Source organism: Vipera ursinii, assembly GCF_947247035.1.
Source record: "Vipera ursinii genome assembly, chromosome: 2".
Classification (NCBI taxonomy): Eukaryota; Metazoa; Chordata; class Lepidosauria; order Squamata; family Viperidae; genus Vipera; species Vipera ursinii.
In genome coordinates, this window is record NC_139513.1 from 253,698,562 (window position 1) to 253,718,947 (window position 20,386).

A 20,386-nucleotide genomic window follows, 5' to 3' on the forward strand; every position below is an offset into this window, starting at 1 on the left:
TTATTTTTATTTATTTATTATAATTCATTTTAAAAAAACTTTTCAATGTGTTAATCCATCTACATTTCTTCTTTACTACCAGGTAATTTTTAAAACATTACCAAAATGCAGTGCTGCCAGTTTTTCATCCTTAAAATATTGTACGCTTAGTACAAGGAATAGTTTCCTTTTGAATACAGAGAGACAAAACTTATATGACAAAAGAATCAGCATTCTCCATGCCCCTTTGTCTCACACCGCCTCCTTCAGATCCGCCATGGTCATTCCATGTCATAGTGTCCAGCCTATGGGTACTAGGTCAGCTCCTTATCCTTTTTTTGCTGATCACGCCCAGCATGATTGACTTTTCAAGTGAGTCAGCTCACATGACATGGCCAAAGTACTGTATGATCACCTTGTTTGGCGATCTTGGCTTCAAGTGATATTTTTGATAAGGCTCAGTCTAACACTTTGTGATTTTTGCAGTCCATGGGACATTATGACTAGACGGAGATATTGTATCCTAAGAATTTTTTTTCTCCCTGCAGTTTCATACAAATGTTTCAATATAAACGGTGTGAAAACTGTAAAAAGAAATTAATAATAATAATAATAATAATAATAATAATAATAATAATAATAATAATAATAATAATAATAATAATATAAAAACAACAACAACAACAACAATAATAATAATAATAATAATAATAATAATAATAATAATAATAATAATAATAATAATTGGAAGGGACTCGGAGGTAATCTAGTCCAACCCCCTGCTCAGGCACGAAACCCTATACCATTTCAGACAAATGGTTGTCCAGTCTCTTCTTAAAAACTTCCAGTGTTGGAGCATTCACCGCTTCTGGAGGCAGGTGGTCCTACTGATTAATAGTTCTAACTGTCAGGAAATTTCTCCTTAGTTCTAGGTTGTTTCTCTCTTTGATTAGTTTCCATCCATTGCTTCTTGTCTTGTCTTCAGGTGCTTTGGAGAATAGCTTGACTCCTTCTTCCCTGTGGCAGGAAGATATTGGAACATGTCACCCCTCATCCTGAGATATTGGGACACTGCTATCGTGTCACCCCTCGTCCTTTTCTTCATTAAACTAGACATATCCAATTCCAGCAACCGTTCCTTATGTTTTAGCCTCCAGTCGCCTAATCATCTTTGTTGCTCTTCTCTGTACTCTTTCTAGAGTCTCAACATCTTTTTTACATTTTTGTGACCAAAACTGGATGCATTATTCCAAGTGTGGCCTTACCAAGGCATTGGAAAGTATTAATACTTCACTTGATCTTGATTCTATCCCTCTGTTAATGCAGCCTAGCACTGTGTTGGCTTTTTTGGCAGCTGCAGCACACTGCTGGGTCATATTTAAGTGATTGTCCACTAGGACTCCAAGATCCCTCTCACAGTTGCTACAATTGAGCAAGGTACCACCTATACTATACCTGTGCATTTGTTTTTTCTTGCCTAAATGTAGAACCTTACTTTTTCACCATTGAAATTCATTTTGTTAGATAACACCCAATGTTCAAGTCTGTCAAGGTCCTTCTGTATCTTAAGCCTATCTTCTGGAGTGTTGGCTATTCCTGCCAGTTTGGTATTGTCTGCAAATTTGATGAGTTCCCCATCTACTCCCTCATCCAAATCATTGATGAAGATGTTGAAGAGCACTGGGCCCAGAACAGAGCCCTGGGGCACCCCACTACACACTTCCCTCCATGTAGATGCAGTTCCATTGAGGACCACATGCTAAGTATGGCCAGTCAGCCAGCTATGAATCCATCTGGTGGTGATGCTGTCTAACCCACATTTTTCTATCTTATCAAGTAGTAGGCTGTGGTCTACTTTATCAAATGCCTTACTGAAGTCCAAGTAAATTATATCAATAGCATTCCTCTGGTCCACTAATTTTGTCACTTGGTCAAAGAATGCAATAAGATTTGTCTGGCATGATCAGTTTTTGACAAACCCATGTTGGCTTTTAGTAATGACTTTGTTTGCCTCTAGTTGTTTACTGATTCATTGCTTAATTATCTTTTCCAGAATCTTCCCAGGTACTGAGATCAGGCTGATAGGTCTATAGGTTCCTGGATGTATTTTTTCCCCTTTTTTGAAGATGGGAACTACATCAGCTCTTTTCCAGTGCTCCAGGATGTTTGAAAGATATAGTTCAGTGGTTCTGAGATCACATCTGCCAGTTCCTTCAGAACCTCGGGGTGTAGTCCAGTTAAGTAGTTCTGCTTTCTCCCTGTTGCTTGTTACCTTCTCCCACTTTTTCCCAACTAAGGAGAAACTTCCTGACAATTAGAACAATTAACCAATGGAACAACCTGCCTCCAGAAGCAATGAATGCTCCAACACTGGAAGTTTTTAAGAAGAGACTGGACAACCATTTGTCTCAAATGGTATAGGGTTTCCTGCCTGAGCAGGGGGTTGGACTAGATGACATCCAAAGTCCCTTCCAACTATTATTATTATTATTATTATTATTATTATTATTATTATTATTATTATTATTATTATTATTATTATTATTTCTTATATAGAAAACAACTCTACCTCCTCTTTTATTAGGTCTGTTTCTTTTAAATAATTTAAATCCCTCTAGCTGCATGTTCCATTTGTGGGTTTCATCCCACCAAGTTTTATTTAATGTGTACCCCCCCTCCTCCCTCTGTCTCTGTCTGTCTCTCTCTCTCTGTGTCTGTGTCTGTCTCTCTCTCTCTCTCTGAAATGAGATTGAGCACTCTGTAGAGCACATGTTCTAAGTATGGAATACCCGTTCAGTTTTATAGTATGAAAGTCTAACTTTCAAACAGTGCAGGGTTGTAACTTGCTAGCAACAGGTTAGTTGAGCAAAAAACAAAACAAAAATACCCCTCTGTATAATTTGGCATCAAAACAGGAAATATGTGAACCTGTCACGGTAAGCAGTCTCAAAGGGCAAACTGCTTTGCTGGAGCTAATTAACCTTAGGAAATAATTACACAAATATGCAAATGTTATTTAGATAATTCCATGTGTTATCAGCTCAGGTAGTCCATCATAACTGCAGACCTTGCAATGTCTAGGTATTAGTATCTGGTGTAGTTGATAAGGCGTTAGTTTCTGCTTGCCTTCGGCTTGGTATTTAAGAATTAATGATGGCAATATTCCATTCATGATTTTGACCTGCATTTTGAAAGCTCCAGAAAAGAGAGTATATACTATATGCAAACTGCTTATCTATGGACACTGATGGCTTTGGCAGTCATAGCTTACTGTCAAAGATACTGTATTTGTTTAAAAAAAACCAGAGTAAGTTAACTGCTTAATTTGTTACATTACAAACAGGCTTACTAATAACATCTCTAGAATACTTAATTGTTACACAGAGAATTTTAGTTTATTCATCTGAGGTCCAACTGATTTTTTTCTTAATAGAATCTGTTTTAACCTTAATATAATTCTTCAGTTCAATGTGTATTTCACTTTGTTCTAAAAAAAACAGTCATCCATACTGCAATGGAATCAGCTGTCGAAGAAATCTCATACAGCTCAGTGCGTCAGGTATAGAAAAGTTATTGTTCCTCAATTCTTATTCTCAGAATATGAATGAACAATTCTCTCATTTTAAAAGTCAACCTAATCAATGTCACAAAATTTTAGTGCATGAATAAATACTGCCTTTTCCACTTCTCAGGACAATAGCCTGAAATTTTCAATATATATTCTGAAACAAGTTCGTTTGACGTTTTGTGACCCAAGGTATTTTTTCTACTTAGTTCCCAAAGTAATGAAGCTTCCTGAAGGCTAACATATATTACGTCTTGCATTACAAACTATTTTTACATCTTCCTCATTTTTGAACAGGTTTATGAACCTAACTGGGCTTCCTAATTAAAATATTAAGTAGTGCTTTGAATGAGCAGATCGGCTTTCATTCTAATACTTCTTTTTCATTTCAGAATGCATTATATTCTGGTCCTTTCCTTAACACATGATGGAGTTAAGAGTTTTTATACTTAAAACAAAGCATGGAACTTCTATCATTTTAATTATTTTTAAAATGTATCACTTTTCAAATGAATTTAGATCAGCACTCTGATCTTACAATGGAAGAAACTGATTGAACATCTACTGAAATATGGCAAGCAACTCACAAGAAGAATCAGTAAAAGTTCTAACCAAGCTGTGTCAGCAGATCTGGAAAATATGGTATGATAGGTACTAGTAGCAGCCTTAGAATTGATAATAAATATATTTATTTTAGGGGACGCGGTGGCTCAGTGGGTTAGGACGCTGAGCTTGTCGTTCAGAAGGTCGGCAGTTTGGTGGGTCAAATCCCGAGTGCCGCATAACAGAGTGAGCGCCTGTTACTTGTCCCAGCTTCTGCCAACCTAGCAGTTCGAAAGCACGTAAAAATGCAAGTAGAAAAATAGGGACCACTACGGTGGGAAGGTAACAGCGTTCCATGCACCTTTGGTGTCTAGTCATGCCGACCACATGACCACGGAGACGTCCTCGGACAAGCGCTGGCTCTTCAGCTTTGAAATGGAGATGAGCACCGGCCCCTAGAGTTGGAAACGACTAGCACGCATGTGCGGGGGAACCTTTACCTTTATATTTATTTTTATCCTGCCTTTATTATTTTTATGTATAGCTCAAGGTGGCAAATATAAATAATATTCCTTCTTCCTCCTATTTTCCCCACAACTACAATCCTGTAAAGTTTGTTGGGCTGAGAGAGAGTGATAATGAAGATATAATGTTAAATAGCTACGTACTGCCTTTTAGAATCAACCATCAACAGTAAAGGAATGAGCAGTCAAGAAATACACCACTGACTGGCACTTGGTAGACCAGCATGAAGGGCTTGGAAAAGATAAGTAAATGGCATGATGTCTCTACAGTATACTTGCAAAACTCAGAATTGTGCGAGGCATGGTCTTCCAGTGACAGTCTGTGTAAACAAAAATTGGACTTTGAAGAAGCAATATAGGAAGAGTTTGATTGAAAAGATGAAAATTAAATTAGGGGTTGAAAGGATTTTTGGAATAGTTAAGAGGGAGAACAGACAAGGGCTTTCTTAATACCTGTTGAAGAGAAAGTCATTTTGTTTTGTAACGTCAGTTTATTTCTTTCCTTTTTCTTGCACTTTTTCCCTTTTTCGTAGGAAATTCTGGTTCCAGTTGCCATTGTAACTCAAGGACTACTTGCAATGTATAACCATCCTTCTATAACCTGCTGCAGTAGGTTCTGGCTGTAATATTGATAAACAAAAATACTTTTAATCAGTATCCTTGCATATTAGATAGAGGCAAAACAATTCTAAACATCTTACACTGCCTATGGACTGGATTAAAAAGAAGTAGAACTAGCAAGAAATTGTGTGATTAGAAGGGGAAATTCACTGTCTTCAGTTTGTGTGGTTTCTATATATTATATGTAAAGAAGAAACCAATCAAAGAAGACTGTAATTTTCAATTTAATTTTTTTTTGGCATGGATGAAAAATCTCTTATATTTCTTACTGCAAATTTATTTTATCTTTAGAGTAATCTTTCATTTAATTTCCAGCTCAGTGGAATGACAAATGTTTTAATAATTACTGACATATAATAAGACGTATGATTTTTTTTCCTTTTTATTAATATAAGAACTAAAAAACCAAAATTAAGAACAGGACTTTTAAATTTTTCATTGTGTTAAATAGTACATTGAATTCTATTAATAAAATATTTCATTTTTGAAAAGTGCTTAATTTGTCAGATTGTGCATGAATTTTATGTTAAAGCAGTTGGTAAGATCATTGTGAAGGAAGAATAGAATAGAATAGAATAGAAATAGAATAGAATAGAATAGAATAGAATAGAATAGAATAGAATATTCTTTATTGTCCAAGTGTGATTGGACACACAAGGAATTTGTCTCCAATGCATAAACTCCCAGTGTACATACAAACAAAGTGATATAATCATAAGATACCAATAGGAAAAGATATTAGGAAAGATGAGAACGATAATAGTAATACAGTTCTACTACATGGGCAAAAATCCTTAAGCATAAGACAGTTCTGTGGGAATTAGGTGTTCAGCAGAGTGGTGGCATAGGGGGAAAATTTTTCTTTGTATCTAGTCATTGTGGCATGCAATGCCCTATAGTGACGTCCTAAGGGGAGAGTTGGAACAGTTTATGTTGAGTTTATGTTTATTAAACAATTTATTTAGAAATCCACTATTGTAGCTAACTTATTTTTAACCATAAAATTAACATTGGCAGCAGTTAGTCATTTTTGTCACCAAGTCTTGATGACAGTGAGACATGTTGCTACTCAGTTTTCCATAGTTTGTCTTTTCAACTCCTTTACTGCAAAGGATTTTGATGCAATTAGAAATTTGCTTCTCAACGTTTCCATTAAAATATATCTGATTTTCTTCATTTTTCCGTTAAAGCTTGGGAATGTATCTTATGGTTTCTTTGCCTCTACCTGAAGTAACTAGTGTTGTAAACCAAGTTTGCCAAAGTGCATAAGATGGTATTTAATAGATCTGATGTTTTTAACCTCATTTAATATAGTGTTTAATACTTATGTGAAAGTAAACTTTATGTGAGAATAAACTGAATGCTTAGTTAATTATCCAACATTGAACACAAAGTAAAATAAGGATATATGATATCCCCTTAATTGTTTAATATTTATGGATAACTGTATAAGAAATGCTTCAAATGACATTACATTTTTTATTATGGATGTGAATGCAAATGTTCCTCTGTATACAGAAAATGTCTTCCAGGTATCTGAAAATTGAAATAAAGCCAGACTAGAAAGAAAACCAATTGATTTAAAATTAAAATACTGTATTTGCATAAATCTGTGATAATAACCTTTCCCATTGGACTTTGGGCAAATTGCCAAATATCTAACTCCTCAAGAACGTAGGTGGGCCAATTTTTTTACTTTGGAATGTATTAAATTTATACAATATCCTGGCTTTCCTCCAGGAGTTTATGCTGATATATATATAGCACCTCCTTCTCCACTTTTCCCCACAAATCCCTGTGTGATAAATTGAAGGGTAATAACTGTCTCAAAATCATCAAGTAAACATTTGTGACCAAAGGAGACTACATCATCTGGCACTGAAACGATATAGTCAAGAAATTAATAGACCAAGATGATTTCTTCAGAAGTTACCTACTTGTACAATTGATAATTCCCTTGACTTCTGGCACACAAAAATAACCAAGAGTGTTACATACAATTACTCTGAAGCAGGCTCTATTCCCAGCAAAGTTTTTAGAGCCCATGGTTTACCATAGGTATGTGAACCAAGATGGGAAGAATAGTAGAAATCTATGTTGTGCAAAGAAAGCCCCCCCTCCCCATTTTTGTTTTTGTTACAAAGGACAAAACTAGTCTGAAAAATGGTAAAAAAGATTGAAATTGAGACACCTCAGGAATATTGGGGGGGGTGTATTGAAATGGTGACACAACCTTCAAAGCATTGTGTGGCTACAATAGCTACTCCTGTCTACATAGTCAGTAGCTACTTCGAACACCACAGAGTTCCATCTTATCATTTTGATTGGCTATTTTGGTTTATTTAATTGTATATTTCTCAGCTTATTATTATATATGTGAAGAGCTGTGAGAATGAAATATTTGCTTCGTTGGTGGATAGAAAATTTTCTTTCTGTATATATACTTTAGCACTGGGATTTTCTAATTTTTTGTGTTCAGTCTTTTTGATTATGCAGTGCTTAATTGTATTGTAATATCTATAAGAACTGAATATGATCCCTGAGAATAGTGTTTCCTAAGAGTATGGTCCTCTTGGGAACCATCTAGGGAATCTCCTAGATGAGGTCTGTAAAATCAAAATTATTTGCCAGATATTGAAGTCATCTGCATATTTCGCAAGCAACATCACTCTTCTCATTATTGTTTTTTACTTGTTATTCAATAAAAATATTCTACAAAAGTGTCAATTTTAATTGTTAATATGGTAAATACTGATAAATAAATCTATACAATCAAACACTCTTTTGGGATTCTTCATAATTTTTAAAAGGGGGAAGGGTTTCTGAGAGCAAAAACTTTAAAAAGCACTGCTTTAAAGTATAATAGAATAAAAATAAGGACAAATGTAATTACCTGGTGAAAATGTTGACTTTAGCATAGTAAAAAGATAGGTTTTTCCATTTTTCTTAGAACTAATGAGTACTATCTATTAACATAATACACTGTCTAAACAGAATATTCTTAAATGGAGTCACTGTAGACCAAAATCCATGAAGAAAACTGAATAGCCACTGAATAGTCACCCTTAAAGTTTGAATTGTGGTCTTTTTTTACTGTACATCAAGAATGGGCAAATCATTTTGTATTTGTAATGTTGCATTTTATGCTTGTAATATTATCCTAAATGGTAATATTGATAATATTGATAATCTCATTTCTCTATTTTAATGCTTTATAAGCTACCTAAACAATAGAATGTTAGTCTCTAATCATATCATACAACATTACTGTATACCATTTTTTACAATATCATTGTTATAACAATATGATAAAAGAATAAAAAATGTGAGCAATCATTAGCTCCTGAACTAAATTTTAATGGGGTGTCTAGCCATCTTAGATTTCAGCACAGGACAAAACAACATTTCCTACTGATTTATTTCTATCCATCTCTACCAAAGACACCTCTTTAGTCTACCCAGAGCCCCCAATGTATTCTATCAAGGAAGCTATTTTTTCTAGTAGAAAATTAAAATATAGATTCAAGAAGGAGAACAGCATTAGTACCCCATCAACTGATCCCAACAGAAATTTAATTTAATTTCAGTTTACTGTTATGTTGTATTAATAAAATGGCCTAAAGATAGGATCTTTAAAAAGCTATTCAGGATCAATATCTAGTATTTTTGTTTTGTTTTGTTTTTTTAAGAGAGAAATGAGGGTAATCCTAACCTGTTGCAAATCCCTAAAAAGCTTTTGTATCTTGTAAACAGGGATTTGAATTTAATATATATTATACTCAGAGTATGCTGAACTGGGCTTTAAATCAGGTTTGTTGTTCTTCACTGAAAAAAAAGAGAGATTACTCGATTTAATTTTCACAGATGTTTAAATTTTAAATTTTACATGCTACTTACCTAATGCTACCTGTCTTATATATAATATTTTCCCTCTTGTAAACTTGCATTATTTAAGTTCATTATTTTTAACTGGTTTTATGCAATATTTTAATTACTGGTTTTATTATATACCACCCAGAGTCACTTTATATGAGATGGGCAGCCATATAAATTTGAGAAAATAAAAGTACGAACAAATAAAATATTATTTTTCACCTTTTCTTTTTAGGAAAATGGCTCTCCTGAAGAACATGCAATTTATGTGTGGGACCACTTTATCTCCCAGTCGTTAGCTGAAAATGTATTTGTTGTTGCTCATAGTTATGGTGGATTGGCATTTGTGGAATTGGTAAGTTATATCATTTTGTGATTCCATATATTGCTTTGAACATATATTTGCAATAATTAGGCTTTTCTTTTTTGTTTTATGATATATACGCTTGCATCTTATTCTTTTGTAAGTAGAGAGCATATTCATTTTTTGTTCCTTTGCTAAGTAGAAAAATGTCAGCAATTGGATAAACTGAAGAAGTGAATCTTAAAATTCTGTTATAGACTTGATTTCAAACAATATTTGTCTTGTTTATTTATTTAGTAAATATAGTCGTCATCTTGAACAAATAACTCTGGGTGGCTCACAATAAAATACAATAAACTAACATAAAAATAAATAAAATATAATAAATGAAACATAAAAACAAAAATAGCATAAATGCAAATAAAATTAATAAGCACATGTGTAATGCAAAATACCAAAGACAAAGCTCCTCACACATAATCCTCAATCAACATATTTATCACTATCGGGGACTAGTAAGAACCTGGCCGTTAAGCTTGTGAGTAAAATAAGGTTTTTACAGACTTCTGAAAACCCAACAAAATCAGGCCAACTGAATCTCTAGGGGAGGATATTTGACAGGCTAGGTGCCACAATAGAAGCAATTTCTGAGTCCCAGAAGATGGAACTGTTTCCCTGAGTAGAACCAGAACATATCCACTCTGCTCAGTAGATAAAAACTTATATGTAAAATATATAAATGTCTGTTCTCTTTTCTCTTTCACTTTTGTAATGCTTCATTGATCACATGTATAATTTGAATTTTTCTATGCTTCTATATAAAAAAAATGAAATAAATTCTTATACAAGTACACGATATACACACTATTTTTATATAAAACATAAGAAATACAGCATTAGGAGTAACAAAGCTTTCTAAAATAATCGAGATGTTTAGTTTAAACAGCTTTAATAAGTTTAATAAGTTTAAACTTAAGCTCACTTTTAATATAGAGAAACTACTGCCATAGTTACCAATATTACTGTATCACTTATATAGATAGAAATTACAATACAGCTTTAAAACTCATTTCTGTTTTGATGTTGATTCAAGATACAGTTGTTTTTTATAGAGAGAGCTAACCCATTTAAATCATTTTTTCAATTATTCTTTGATTACATAGTAAATGAGATGAGATGAAATGAGAGAACATAAAAGATTTTGCTGTACTTGTTTGCTGGAATTTACTAAACTGGCTGGAACTACTAGGCAATACATAGTAAAAGTTTTATTTTACAATTTCAGTTATCCAATACCTGCATCATCCAATAACTATAGTTTTTTGTGCAAATCATTTAATATACTAAAACATATAAAAGTGTATATAAATACTTTGAAAGCCAACAATAAAAACTGAAGGACTAAGTTTGCCTTGGCTTCCAGTGTTTGACAAAATTATCCTTTTCAAAATGTTACATGCTGTTCATATTATGAATTGTGGATAGAAAAATATTAATCATTGGATTAGTGACATAAAGATTTGGCTGACATGACTAGCTGTTTTTATGTTTACATTTTAATAACCAGGAAATGATGTCTAATCAGTAAGCAACTGAAATGCAATCCCTTTTATTTAAATTTTGAATAGCATTTTAGATAACCCATATGATTTTCAAATTTTTGTTGTAATCTTTAATTTTAGTTTAACCTTTTTAAAGTAATATAAAAAATCTGTAAGGAAGATATATAAAATACTGGATATGATTATTTATGGGTTCAAGCATAAGAAATGTTTTGAATTTGTATTGCTTCTCCCATTACCATCCCTCTAGCCATTTGTAGCTCTTGGCTTGAGATGGCATGGCTAACAAATGATCAATGTGTCATTCCCATTTTGCTTGTTTCTCTTGTCATGCTGGTGGATATCTCTTCACTTTTGTTCTTCTTTAATATAACGCTTACAGATGTTTTAGAACACAATTTGACTTCTGACCTTGGGGCTTCTAAGGTCAGGGTACTCAGGGCCTGTGAAATTATCACAAGCAGAGCTAAAAAAAATTTCCCCATTGCAGAAAATAAGCAATAAGTAAGAAGTTAAAAAGGAGCTTTGTCAGATAGACAAGACGGTCTCAGTAAGGGTCATCTTCTGTAGTCTGCTGTCTCTGCAGGAGGCATGTGCATGGGAAGAAGAATTTAATATACAATTCTGGCACATCACGAATCTATCACAATACAAAACTAGATCTAAAGAATAAATTTGAAAGAAGAGTCGGTTTAAAGTCTAAATATGCTATAAAAGAGAATCAATACACTTAATAGGGATTGACAAATATTAAGCAGCCAGCAATATCTGGGTTTTTCCCCCCTCTTACTTAAAAAAAACTATAATCAATACACTTAATAGGGATTGACAAATATTAAGCAGCCAGCAATATCTGGGTTTTCCCCCCTCTTACTTAAAAAAAACTATAGATGCTTGCTCAATAAAACATATTCTTAACAATGAAACTAGAGTGACTATTTCTTTTTAAAAAAAATCAGCTAAAGAGAATTAATAGGAAATGAACTTCTTTCTCTAAATAAAACCCATGTTTTTAAAAATATGATTCTTGCATATCACAAATATTCCAATGCTCCTTATCAAATAATAATACTAAAGAAAAAAAGGCCTAAGTTTAAAAAAAGCAGGAATACATAGGAGGAGGAAAGAGAAATCAGGTATTTGTATGGATAACCTGGAACCTGAGACAGTGTCAGGAGGACAACTGAGGTTCAGCAAGAAGGTTCTTCATATATCTCCCAAGGAAGAGAAAAACAATCTGATTCTTAATGTTTTTCTACAATAAGGGGGTATGTAGGAAGTAAACTGATGTCTCTTATGTAGCTGGAAGTGTTGGTAACATAAGGTCTGAATAGAGTCCTTGAGATGTGCTATCTAGCTCTGATGATTCTCATCCTTTAAACAATGGGGATGGCCTTGGTTTCCTGTTTTGCATATTTTAGGATGTAGATAGAAGATATCAGATTGTTGCTGTAGAATGTTTCCATTAGATAGTTTTGTATGAAGGAAATTCTTAAGAAATTATTTTATCATTCTGTGTAGTTTCTTTGTATATTGTACTGAGATCTGAGGATTGAATTTGATCAAATATGGTGTTAGAAAGTGGCCTCTCAGCATAATGTATCTTATTCCTAATGACAACTTCTCTAATTATAATGTCATAAGCATTCTTGTATATCATCTCCTTCTGCCTTGCTGATATTGTTACATAAGGGGAGTATTTATTGATGAATGTGGTTTGAATTTGGTGAAAGAATTCAATGTAGAAATGCAATTTATTGTTAATATCTGTCTGGAAGTGTCCACACAACATTTAGTTTTTTATGCTTTTGAAATCTATAGTTGTGCGTTATCTCAGGACTGAAAATGGCTGTATATCTGCCTTGTGTCTTTTCTTGAAAGTATTCCTTAACTCTTAAGTGGTAAAAAATGTGCTTCAAAATCCTCAGAATTGTATATTTGGGGGCTTACTGAAGTAAGAGGATAAGCCTCATGCAACAATTGACTCTTCACAGTGGCTGAATGTGTGGTTCAGTATTATGGGTCTGTGGATGGAAACCTTAAGACATCATCTAGGCCACGGTTGTTGAACTCGCTACATCATGTGACGTATCGCAATGTATCACGACTCTTTTTCCATTGCCGACAATGGGATGGGTGCCGCTTCGGTATGATGAAAGCAATTTGACACCCCTGATCTAGGCCAACCTCTGCTCACGGCAGGATCCACTAAACATTCAGACTCCAATGAAGGAAAACTTACCATTTTATGTCACAATCTATTTCACTGGCCGACATATCATACAGAGAGGCTGTTAATGTGTGGACCAGAGGTCCTCAACCCCAGTCCATGGACAGCAACCGTTTCATGAAAACAAGCAAAGCCTTATTCACAGTATGCAGGCAGCATGCAAAACCACGCCCCCTCCAACCCACAGAAAAAACCTTTCTCCGTGGAACTAGTCCCTGGTGCCCAAAAGGTTGGGGGGGTCTGGTATAGACTATATCTACCTCCTTAGTTTTATCCTGTTGGTTCAGTTTCTACCCTGTATGACAACAAAGCATAACAAATATTTAAATATCACTATTACAGGTATTTCTTGCTTACCACTTATTCACTTTTTTATAATCTGCTCTCCAGTATTGAAAGCAGACTAATCTCTAATTCTCATTAGAAAAATTTTACAAATATACTCTGCATTACTCTTGGACTTGAATTTCAACTTTGTGTGTACTTAAGGTTAATATTATTAATTATTAAAATAATATTATAAGAGATGGTAATACCCCAAAAATCCTGTTCAAATGTGTGTGAGAGAGAGCTTCTTAATTTTGAAACATCACACTTCAGCCCTGACCCAATACAGCTTAGATTATCACCTATACTTGCAAATAAGCAAGCAATGATGGAACTGCCATCCAAAAAGAGGATTGGGCCTGGGTACAGTCTGTTAACCTCTGAACAAGACTAATGATAATCTTCTATATGTCATTGCTAAACCAAAAATCAGCATGCAAAAATAAATCATGAATAATATTTAGGCTAAATAGTCTTTCTCATCTTTTATCCAGCAATATGAGTGAATTACTGTAAACTGTAGTTTTACATTGGCCCATTTGGACAAATCATAATTAAAGTTAATCATAATTTCACCCAGTTTGCATTATAAAGACAAGTCATAGTTAATTCAAAACAGGGAAGAAATGCTTCTGATTTCCTTACAACCAGATGGGCTCATTCCTGTATAGTAAAACATGACCTAGTACTGTAACCAAATGAGGCCAGGATGCAGCAGTTTCATATATCACACATTGAATATATTGTTCTTTCTTATTAGATTCCAATGATAAATCTGCTATCACTTCTTTTTTGAGAGGTGCAGGAAGTCCATACTTAATTATCAGAATTGTGACTAGCAGCTCCATTGCTAAGTTGTTAAGTGAAACATCATGATACTGTACTGGACTTATTGACATCAGTTCCACTGCAGTAATTAAACACTGTGACCACAATCTGTGACTTTACATCTGGCTTCTCTGTTGATTTTGTTTGTCAGAAGCCAGCTTTGAAGTGTACAAATGGCAATTGTGTGTCCATCAGGTGTAACAATTGTCATAAATGCCTGCCAGTTGCAAGGTGCCCAAATTTCAATCACCTGATGTGGGAATGCTGTGATTGTCATATATGTGAGGACTGGTCATAAAATTACCCTTTTCAGCTTTGTTATAACTTTAAAAGGTTGCTAAAGAGAGCAGTTAAGCAAGGACTACCTGCCATTGACAGGATAACAGGTAAGCACAATGAAGTGAAATGTAATTAAGGCTGCAAAGGTAATGAGAATATCAGAGGCAATCTAGAATTGTCACTGATTGTACAGAAATTATGCATGTACATATAGTCCAGATACTTACTAGAGAACATAGGTAATTAACTTTTTATGAAAAAGAATATATTATTTTAAGAAATCACTACAATAAGTGTTCCATACTGGCCCAAATATAAAATATATTAGTTTTTTTTTATGCCTTCCAGTCATTGTTGGTTCCTGGTGACTGTCTAGACAAGTCCCTGAAGTTTTCTTGGCAAGATTTCAGAAGTGGTTTGCCATGGCTGCCTTCCTAAGGTTGAGAGAGAATGACCGGCCCAAGGTCACCCAGCTGGCTTTGTGTCAGTAGGACTAATACTAATCATCAGCTTCTAATCTGATGCCTTAATCATTACACCAAACTGGCTCATAAAATATATTCAGTTTTTAACTGAAATAATTAAAAAAGCATGCTAAACTCAGTGCAAATGCTACTTGTTTTCTATTGTTTAACATATAAATACATTTTGAAAGATCCGAAATGCTGGCTTGGTAAAAATGCTATATAAGCTGCCAGAGAAACATATCAAACAAAAATATTGTTATGATTTGTGCTTCTTTAATTTTCTTCTGAAATGATTATGTCACAGACATGGTAGAAATTAAAATAACTTTGGCAAAAGAAGGTTGCATTTGGTTAAAATTAAACAAAATGGAATGCCAACTGCTTAATATTATACAATAATACATACAAAAAAAAGAGGAAACAGAGTTTATATGCAGGTTTCACTTCTCTTCAAAAACTGGCATTCAGTATGGTCATTTGCTTGGATCCTTTTAGCAATAAGAACATAAAACAAATCACAATAACTAAGTCTATGTGTTCCTTATTTAGACTTGCAGAATTTACTTAAAAATAGGTATAAAACAAATCATGATTCTAACTAACCAACAATAGTCTCTGTATATTGTTGCAAATATCAACATAACGTAAAAGGACTTTCTGCTGTTTTTTAGCCATTCTTAACTGGAAGAAGAAATTAGGTGGATGCAGTAAAATATTATGCAGATGAGCAAGCATACTAACCATTCATAGTAACTTGTGATGGCACGCATGTAGGTGCACCAGACATGGCATAGCACAAACCAGGATCACTGATAGAAGTGCTAATTTGCATTAACTGGTCCTTTCCTGAACAGTGTTTGGAAACAGCGGCTGGACATTTGTTTTCAGCTTATTGTGTCAGTTGCAGAATACTTTCAAACATAACCAGCCAGGGAGCACCCCATAGTTACAGCTCCTGATAGAACAGTGATTTTCTATGAGGTGAGCAATGATGAAGACGATGGGATGAGGAGAAACCTGACAGACATTGGACAGACTTCCAATGTTTGAATCCAATGCAGATTCTAAAAATTGGTTTTTCATTATCTCCACCATTTGGATGATCTTTTGGACCACAATGTTAGGCTAGTTGCTGCCTTCTTCGCTTGAATATGCTCGTGTTATGATGTTATGTAATTTAACACCATGCCGTATAATAGCAGTTCTATTACCATAATTCAGTGCCATTTGATGAAATTTATAAATGTTGATTCTGTGTTAAAATATTTCTCTTAGTTTTTACCCCAAATTATAATTTGAAAGTCGCTGTTCAGACGTCTTCAAAAGACTGTTTGAAAAGACTAACACTATTCTTCTCAATGAATTCTACATTTGAATTTATATTTCTGCAGAAATGCATATACTTTACAACTGGAAATAGAAACCAATTTACAAACATGTTTAATAAATCATGTTGTATTTAAACATTCAAGAAATAAACAATGTAATCTCTTGTGTGTAAGATCTTAGTGAAAAAAAATCCTATGTAATTGAGGTTATAGTTACTGTCCAGAGTGTAAGGGATGTACATTTCCAACAACAGAATTAAAGGTTTAATTTATTTTAAATGTAGAGAGTATGTAAAAAAAATCAGACAATTTAAATCCTAATCATTTTTATTTAAAAAATAATCTCAGCCTTGCTGAGGCTAAGAGTAATGAAACTTCATCTTTATTTTTTAAAGTTTGAATTGAACTTGCCAGTTATAGATCTCTGTACTCATTTTCACCTGGCTGGGGAAAGTAGCTAGTTTAAAAGTTCAGCTAAAATGTGAAGGATTCATCATTATATATTTACTGTCTAAGGCTGGTATAGCTGTAAGGTTTTTCAGATTCCATTGATCTAGTGCGCATGTTCCCTCCCTAGGTGTAGGACGTGCTTCTATTTGCATAAGGCCCTGGGCAAGGTTCTTTCTTGCATTGATTGGCCTGTCCAAGAGAGCCTGATGTGTTCTTGCATTGATCACTTTGCCTTTTCTTGGAAGAGAGTGTTATACTGAGTTCATCTCAAATATTCTAGGGAGAAGGTAAAACTTTACTGCAGATGTCTCAATTTTATTCCAACATTCTTTTAGAGTACAAGTTTATTTTTCCCTGTTTATAGAAGATCTATCTCTCTTCTCCTTTAGATAGCTTTCTTCAGTTTAGTGTACTGTATTCTTATTTAGTTTGGGGGAAAAAATAGTTGTCAGGACATATACCATTTTCTCATTTCTATTTTATTTTGAAGTAATGTATTTGCCTTCTAGGGAAAAAAAGCCTGCATCCTTTTTAAACATTTAGGAACCTATACATATATCTTTTTATGTTGGGGTATGACCTAAGCTTTTAAATCCCTTGGTAACATTAGTCTTTAATTTAAAATATTATTACTTTAAATTGGCTTCGGTATATAATGCTGATGTGTACAATTCTATTGATATCAGTAATATATGATTATAAAATAAAATCAGAACATTAACTATATACTTGAAAGAATAAGAAAATGTTTTAAACATTATTTTTCTATATTTAAAATTGATACTAAAATCTTACCCCAGAATTGACATAAATTTTCTTGCATTCATATTTAAATATTTACTCTAGAGTAATCCCACTATAGCAGGTAAATATATTAAAGCAATTCCATGAATTAGTATACTGTGAGTGTTTTGTATAACAATATTTAAGCAATGATACATAAAAGTAGTATTTGTTCAAAAGAATCATCAATGGAGTTTTATTCATTTTGGCATAGCAGTTCCTAATACTGAAAAAACAAGAAACTGACGTGTCTTGAAATTGTTATATTATAAATTACTACACCAAATATAGCAACCATGACACCATACAGTTCCTTCCTGATTATAAAATTATCTTCACATTTTTTAATCTTAAAATTATTGAAGACCAGGTTCCATGTTTGCCTGCAGATTCTCTTCCTAAAAAATGTTTTACAGTGGATTTAAATGTTTTAGTATCACTTAAAAGTATGTAAAAACAGAACAAACAATGTAATTAATCACAGTGGCTTTTGTTTTTATTCAATAGATAATATTTGTACATGACAGAAACTAGAATTTTTGAAAACCATTGAATTGAAATGTGAAGTAAAACCATGTCTTTTTCCCCTCTGTTTTATGATGCATGATGTTTGAGATTGCTTTGATTTTTTTATATTATGATTAAAAATGGTGTTCATGTTATATCACCTAAAATTCTTCATTCAAACAAAACAGAAGACTTTTCAAATGTATACATTGAAACATTTGAAGAAATGTATGCATCTCATTCACAATTTAAAAAATACCTTATGGTTGGCTATTTTATGCTCACAATAGGCATGAAAAGTATGCTATAAATCTACATCAAGGAATTTATATGTCATCCATATTCTAGTTTTGACTCATCTTTTTGAAACAAGTAATGTATTTTATTTTAGAGGGTGCTCTGTTTCAAGAATAGAAAGAATTCTCATAATTTGAATAAAAATTTGGGTAAGTGCAGTTCTGGCCCTATATGTACGATACCTTCATTATTATGCAAATACACCATGAGCATAACATTTCCCAAGATGTCATTTGCCTGTTAGGATCTTTAGAAAATGGCCTCTGAAAGTCACAATGCTCATATTCCTCAAGAAAGCAATATAATACCTAAAAAGTGCCTATCCTCTTTTCTATATGAATAATGAATGTAATAGGAAAAGCCATTATTAAAATAGGAGAATACATTGACCTGTGAGTTGTATTTGAAAACTGCATCTGCGTTTCTTATTTGTAGTAACTGCTGACAGTTCTCCTGCACTGGTAAATGAACATGCAAGAATATTTTGCAGTAGAAGCTATAAGTAATTTCAGGTGCCCATAAAAAGAAAAATAATTGACATATTAGAAGTATTGATCAACTATTTAGTGATTATTATATGCCAAACATTAATAAGTAATTGACACAATAGATTAATTTTTATTTCTCCTTATCTAATACAGTTATTCAGTATTTAATCAATGTCATGAATTAATTAAATTGAAACATGTTTTTTTTTCCAAAGGGAAATTTCTGTTTAAGAACAATGGTCAAGCCATACTATTAAAATACAAAAAATGCAACCTTTTAGGTAAGAGTACTGCATTCTCTAACAACAATAGGATAAATATATGGTAGGATATGTAGTCTGCTAAGTCGCCAAGTAAAGAACAAAACCTAAATAAATTACATTAAAATAAATATTTTAAAGTATACTGCCTTTGATGTCTATTATCTAGACCACGCTTTGAGTCAGAGAAATACTTTTAAAATTATCTATTTAAGAGAAGTTAGTATTAACATATAACTGCAATGTTTCATATGAATATGAACTTAATATTAATCATATGAATTATGTTAATTTTTCATTCACTGTTTCCTCAGAATTCTCAGATTAATAAAATGCAGGTTGTACAGGATACATTCAAACTGATATATATAGAGATTGAATTTTGAATGTGTTAAATGCGTTCCATATGTTACGGTAAAGATATTAATGGTGATGTGTACTACTTAACTGAGGTTAAGAAGCTGGGAAAGAACTGTAGGCTCACAATCTGTCCTTTTCCATACAAATTGCTGTAAATCAATAGACAATAAGTAAGTAAGAGGGTAAGAGAGATTCAATAAGTAGGGTCCAGCTTTAGTTATCATAAATATGCTAAATATAGCAGCTGTCATAATCAAGCTAGGCAACTACCTGGACATTTATTTAAGTAAATATATTCATGGTTACCAAGTTGTAGAAAGGAACTTTCAGGGAGATCCTACAGTTCTCTCGTCTGCATTAAAAATAAATGAAATAAGATAAACTATCACTAGTATTATGTCTACAGTGTATGACGGTCCTGTTAACCTTAGAACTTAAAAGAGTTTCCTCCTGAAGTTTTGTAACATGTAAAACATTTCAAGTTTTCTACAGGGCACATCTTTCTGGACATAGGCGTAATGGGAAAAAAAGTCTGTTTGAGGTATTATTAACTTAGTAAAAAGGGAGAATGTTCTGTGCCTTGCAGTCAGACAGTTGTGGCTGATTGTCTTATGCCATAATTATGATGTTCAGTGTTTTGTATCCACTAGCAGCTGCTTTGTCAATCACATTCAATGTTAAGTCTCTTGATTAATATAAAGAGAAATATAGGGAATAGGGTTGCATGCTGTCAGTATTTTAATAACATTACAGCTAGGGTTTCATCATGTATTGGATATTTTTCTCATATCATTAATAAAGGCATTTTAAC

The 20,386-nt window shown here is 33.2% G+C and overlaps 1 protein-coding gene across 11 annotated transcripts in view; it reads left to right on the forward strand.

Annotated features, from left to right (window-relative positions):
* The window catches only part of ARB2A (ARB2 cotranscriptional regulator A), a 229,572-nt gene that overhangs the window by 119,103 nt on the left and 90,083 nt on the right, over positions 1–20,386 (forward strand). For all 11 annotated transcript variants that reach the window (XR_014491445.1, XR_014491446.1, XM_083354575.1 and 8 more), the window contains one exon: positions 9,341–9,460. Coding sequence is in view for 9 of the 11 variants with exons in the window: in XM_083354575.1 (XP_083210701.1) it covers positions 9,341–9,460 (120 nt within the window). In the remaining 2 variants the exon portion in view is untranslated. The remainder of the gene's footprint in view (positions 1–9,340; positions 9,461–20,386) is intronic.